This window comes from Balaenoptera acutorostrata, chromosome 6, assembly GCF_949987535.1.
Source record: "Balaenoptera acutorostrata chromosome 6, mBalAcu1.1, whole genome shotgun sequence".
Lineage (NCBI taxonomy): Eukaryota > Metazoa > Chordata > Mammalia > Artiodactyla > Balaenopteridae > Balaenoptera > Balaenoptera acutorostrata.
In genome coordinates, this window is record NC_080069.1 from 41,227,238 (window position 1) to 41,233,237 (window position 6,000).

General features: G+C 47.9%; 1 protein-coding gene across 11 annotated transcripts in view; it reads right to left on the reverse strand.

Annotated features, from left to right (window-relative positions):
• NTRK2 (neurotrophic receptor tyrosine kinase 2) overlaps positions 1–5,174 on the reverse strand; it is a 372,551-nt gene extending 367,377 nt beyond the window's left edge. For 9 of the 11 annotated variants that reach the window (XM_007176941.2, XM_007176940.3, XM_007176943.3 and 6 more), the window contains exons 1-2: positions 5,015–5,154; positions 3,952–4,525 (exon numbers count right to left, since the gene is read on the reverse strand). In XM_007176941.2, coding sequence (XP_007177003.1) covers positions 3,952–4,163 — 212 coding nt within the window. In that variant the 5' untranslated portion in view covers positions 4,164–4,525; positions 5,015–5,154. Of the gene's footprint in view, positions 1–3,951; positions 4,526–4,936 lie in introns of all 11 variants that reach the window. The other 2 variants (XM_057547996.1, XM_057547997.1) reach the window with 2 other exon arrangements.
• Positions 5,175–6,000: the final 826 nt, after the last annotated feature.

The following is a 6,000-nucleotide window of genomic DNA, read 5'->3' on the forward strand; positions in this document are numbered from 1 at the left end:
AAGAAAAAAAAATCAAACACATTTTCCTGTATAGTCAATGAGAGGTGATGGAAAAGGGGTGGTGGAAGAAAGTAGGGTCAGAAGGTCAGGGGATCTTTCAGTTGTTTTACTCAATGTAATAAAAACCTCCTCGATGTAGAGATAGAAGGTATGAAACTAAGAAGATTTCAAATGGTTGCGCTGAGCTGAATTCTGTAAATACCTTCACCAGGAAGACAACATGCTTTCAACTCCAGCTTGCAAGTTGTATTGAATAATGAATGATGTAAATAAGACCACCTTATTTATTAATAAGTCCAGTGTGGCTTATGCAACCACACTCAAAACTTAGTCTGTGGTTCTTAAATGCATGTAAAGCACAATTCAAGGTTCTAGAAGCCCCAATGGAGGGGCTGAGAAGTAATATCAGAGTAATAAAATCTGATGCCTTTCACTGAATCCTTATAATGGGTCCAGAATTTTTTTTAGTACAATTAATTGCCGTGGAAAAGCTTACTAAGGTGAGAGAGCCAAAATCAATGGGTTAATGACATAACATTACAGCTGCTTAACCAAGCCAACAATAAATTGCATACAGAGGCTCTGGCAGCAGAGGCTACAAATTCTATTTATGTTGTACTAAGAGGAAAAATATTAGACTGGTCTCCAAATATTAATCCAAAATCAGCAAATGTCACCGAAGAAAATTAGAAATAAAATGTCATTGCTGGTCTTCATAAAATATGGGCAATATAAAAATGCCCTTTCACAACCATGTGAATATACTTAACACTTCTGATATGGCAGACTTTATGTCATGTGTTTCTGACCAAAATTTTTAAAAATCCATGACCTATTTTACATTTCAACCATACCTTTTACCACTAGGTGAGACAGAACTTCTCCTTTGCAAAGCATTTTGCCACATTCTGAGACTTAAAGGTCTGGTTACATAACTCCAACCACAGACTTTACTCTTGAATCCCATTTATATGTGACAATAGTATTGTTTGTAAATTTAACTTAGCACTGTTTTGGTGTAACCATCTCCAAATAACAGAAGCTGGCTCATACTGGCAGTGTGATGTTAGGCAGCTGTGATGTGTATCTATAGACAGATACAGATCTAGACAGGGGCCACATTAGTGGATAAAGAGTATGAGACAGATACTGTGAAGGGGAGATTTTTAATAAAATAGGTTCAAACAGTGACTGAAAACGAAATGTCAGCATGGCTTAAAATACGCATATAGAATCAAAAAATAAAATCCTCTCCCTTAATTCATCTGTACATATATTTTTAAAATGTTCTACCACAGGCTCTCTCTGCACCTTAAAAGGCACAATGGTTGTGCTTTCCCCCCAAGATATAGATATTAAAAGATTTACTATTTTTAAATGATAGGGTAAACTGTTGTTTCAGCAAGTTCTAATCACGGTTTATTTAGTTACATTGGTCCTATTTTAAAAAGATAGAAACATATAATTTCAGCTACACTCCATTAAACTAGAACTTTAAAACAGGTTATTTTAAGAATACCATTGGGTCTAATAACAAAGTTAAAAAAAAAAAAAAGTGTAATTTGGTTTCAACTGCAGCTGGTATCCACTGGCCAGAATTTAAAAGCTGTTTAAGCAAATATTAATATGTAAGAAAGACAGTACAGGTGGTGTCATGTAAGGATGAGAGTGAAACAAGCCCTACCACTGATGTCACTTTGATATCAAAGCAGCAAAATTCAAAATAATTATACAAAGTGCTTTCCAAACAAGGATTTCAATACATTTTACAGATAAAGACACTGGGACACAAACTGCCCAGGCTCAAATAAAGCTGAGGGAATGAGCAGACAAAAGTACTTTTTCTCAGAGCTCACCCCTATCAGCCTGACTCATGTTTCTAACCTAATTCTCCATCATGAACACTTAGCCTACACACCTCTCCGTTCTATCAATCTCAGTGGATTTTCAAATCAAAAGAAGAAAATGAGTAGAAATTAGGAGTTGTGATTAGCCATTATTAAATGGATAACTGTGACAAATGCTTTGGTAAATGTAAAAAAAAAAAAAAAAAAAATTAGGCCTGAAAATAGGAACCTGCCATCAGATAAAAAAGCAACAAAAATTGTAAGAACTAATACATGAAAGCTCTACTCAAGTCTGTTAATTTCATATACATCAGGCAGCTAAGACCACTAAGGCGTAAAATAATATTTCTTAAATTTAAAGAGTTTTATTTTTCCTCCAATTATGGCCTTAAAAAGCACTAAAATGAAAAAAAATAAGCCCTAGTTTTCCTCCTTCATTGTGTATCTGTCACCTAATACAGAATTTATAAACAATCACAAAAGAAAACAACATCTAACTGTATACAGACACTCCCCACGGCCTCAAAATAGTCTGAAGGGCTCTGACTTCCATATGGCTTCCTCCATCTGACTACTGACACCCCATCTCATGAAAAAGACACAAATCCTGACAAAGGGCCACGGACACTTTGACCAGCCTGGCGCGCTTCCACCAGCCCAAGCCAGGGCCAGCGCAGTCGGGGCCCTACCCACCCTTCCTCTCCAGCCCTGCCTCTGCTCTCCTTGCCAAAACGATTGCCATCCGAGCATCCCAGAGCCAGCCTGACAGTTGGCTGCTCCCGGCACACCTCGGCACTGCTGCGCCGGCACGTTTCTGCTCGGTTCTGTTGTCATTGCCTTCTGCCTGAGCCTTCTAACACGAGCATCACCGGCAGAACAAACAACAGAGACTGGGAAGGTCTCTTACTTACATTAAAAAACAGGTTGTCTCGGTCAACTACGTTGGCACAACCAGGGCGGGCGTTATCCGTGGGGGGGGAAAAAATGCATGCGCACTCGCCAACCGGAAGGCCACAGCCCAAGCCCTACTTTCAGGGCTGCCTATCGTGGTGTCAAACAGCCTCAAGAAAACCAGGAGAAACTTGGCCTTATAATCCTCTATATGGATGAATAAAATCTCATGTCAATGAAACATATAAAATGGCAAAGTCCCTGGTTGGAGGGGGGCGGGCAGGGAATCTCTAATAGAGGGGACAGGGGCACGTTGGAGAAAGGACTGGTGAATTCCTCCTTGGTGATGGATTTGTCACAAGGCATCAGAAGAGGAGGACAGAAATACATAATTCTGCTTCTCCATTCGACCAGGACAAGCTCAAGCATTTCCAGGGACCTAGGGGTCCCAGGCTAAAGGCAGCATTCACCAGAGTATTACACACTGTTTTATCATCCAACTTCGTCCTGGGGAACTATTCAATGGGCGATTAAGATTTATAATCCAAATGGTCTCAAAATTATATCTCTGGGAAGTCAAGTCCAAATTAAATCAGACCAGGCTTTTAGGCTTCCAACGATCACATTTTCTCTTTTGAGCCAGTGCATTTCAACTCTCAGAACTTCTCCTCTTACAGATCATTTTCAAGGCCATCTCTGGATGCAATCTCCTAAGCCAAATCTGATATATAAAATGAAAAGGGAAATTGGTGAACTCCAAACCTCAGAGAACGAAGCTAAGCGGGGGAGACTCTAACTTCCTTCAACAGGTTTTTCAAAAGTTAATTATTTTAACCTCCTTTCTCATAAATATTACTGGAACTTCTCCTAACACAATATACACAGAGCGCCTTATGAAACAAAAATATCCAAAACTAAGTTATTGCATATGGAAAGCCTAAAGCACACCCAGCAAGGCTTTGAAATATAAAGTGCATAGGAATATCATATAGTAGACATATATTGTTTGGAACATTTTAAATTGTCACACTTCTCGTGTCAGCATCCCCAAGGCAGTGAAACAGGTAACTGACAGATGGTCCAGCCCTGCACCTCTCATCTCTGACTTCTCCCCAGACTTGAAACAACGTTCATGCCCAGGACGGACCCGCCTGGCCAGCCCCGGCCCTAGAGGCCAGGAGAGGAGGAAGGAGGAAGAGCACCAGCAACTCACATTTCGGTGATGTTCTCGGGGTCTGCACTGGAAGACTCCAGCCTCGGAAATGCCACGATGCCAGGAGAAGGGTCGCTGCACCAGATCCGAGAGGCGCTGCATTTGCAGGATGTGGGACAGGCAAGAGCGGCCCTCCAGAAGCCCACGATCAGCCAGCAGAAGCCCCAGAGCCGCGCCATGGCGGGCCCATGCCACCTCGTCCAGGACGACATTCCTAGCCACCAGTGCCAGCCCGAGTCAGACTGAGTACGTGTCCCTGCGCGGCACCGGCCGGCCTCCCCTGCCGGTGCTGGGTGGCCTTTGCCCCGCTCGCCGCTGTCTCCTCTCGGTGCTCGTCTCAGGCGTGCAGAGCCGCGCGTGTCCGGGGCTGAGCGTGTCCTGGCGGACGGCACCGTTCACAGTGGCAGGGGCATCCCGGGCCTCCTCACAGGGGGCGCTACCGCCGCTCGGGGCTCCGCCGCGGCCGCCGCTGCATGGCCCGGCGAGCCGAGCACTGGCCCGCGGCGCTCCCGGGACGCTCTAGCGCGCAGGCTCCTGGCTAGACTCGCGCTGGGATCCGGGACGCACCTCGGGGCTGAGGACAAACAGACACGCGTTAAGACTGAGCTGAAGATCCCATATACCACGAATTGGGGTACTCTCCCTCCGCGCTCGCGTCACCCCCACCCCGAGCCCAGCCGGGGACTGTGGATGGATGAGTGCCCAGCTCCGGCCCCAGGAATAAACTGGCCCCTCGATGGCACTGTCGCCGCGGGGCCTCCAGTGCGCTCACTCTCTCCCTGAGCCTGAGGTTGAGGGAGGGGAAATAGGGCAAGGGTCCCCGCGACAGGATTCCATGGCACGGGCCAGGGGTAGGACCCTTTAAAGGGAGACGCAGAGACTGCCAGGGACGATGGTTCCGCGACGGGACTCCCGAATGATGCTGCAGAATCCGCCACGGCCCCTGGGCGCAGGGGGCGCGGGCAGGTGGCGCGGCGCGTCCCACCTGGGGAGCCGCCGCGGCCGCCCCAGCGGGGGGACTGTGAGGGCCGAGACGACGGAGGGCACTGTCCGCGCTGCTCACCCGGGCTCTGGCACCTACCGCCCGCCGGCGGCGCCTGGGTCCAGGCTCCTCCTGCCGCTGGGCACGGAGCTCGGAGAGCGCGAGCGAAGGAGCGAGCGAGGCTCCTGCTCCAACCCAATTCCGGGAGCCGCCGCCGCCGCCGCCGCCTCTGCTACTGCTGGTGAAGTGACGTGAGGGCTGACGCAGAGCAGGGGCAGAAACTCCAGAAAATTAGTCTGAAATCCAAAAACACACACGCTCATACACACACAAACCCATAACACCCTCCAGACAAAAGCAACAGGGAGAGGAGGGGAATCTGGGGGCGAGCGGAGAGGAGGGAGGCATCGGTGCCACTGGCCAGAAGCAGACAGCAGCAGCATGTGGGAGTTCACACACGCGCACACCCGCACACAGCCCGGCCGTATAGACGCGCGCGCCTGTGTGTGCATGTGTGTGCGTGCATTTAGATCCAGGTACCTCTGAGATGAACCGTTGCTCCGCTCTGACGCCTCCCAGTCCCTAATTCACACCACGGTCTCTTCTAATAACGCAGTAGAGGCCGTGTCCTTTTTTGAAATGGAAACCGGTCTCGGTTCAGCTCTGAAAAATGCGCTGATTCTTATTATAGGAATCCTCCCTCCCTTCTCCCTCCCGGCTGCATTCTCCTTTCCCATCCTGCCTAAAAGGGAGGACGAGCTACCCTAAAAATAAATAAATATTGTAAACACCAAAACGTGTCCAGCATTGGTAACCAAGGATAACCGCCCCCATTCCGGGCCATCTATTTGGGGATCGGTGTTTTTGGAGGGTCTTCCTGTTGGTGCTTTGGCAGAGGAAGGGGAGTCTCCAAACGCAACTCTAGCTCTCTAAGTGGGTCTTTTTCCTGCTGTTTTTTTGGCATCACAGGCCCGGGAAACAGAGACATGTGAGGGGAAGGGAGCGCGCCTGACGCGTATTGGGTTCCCTAAATGCGCGGCAGCAACCCTGGCCTGTCCGATGTGTGG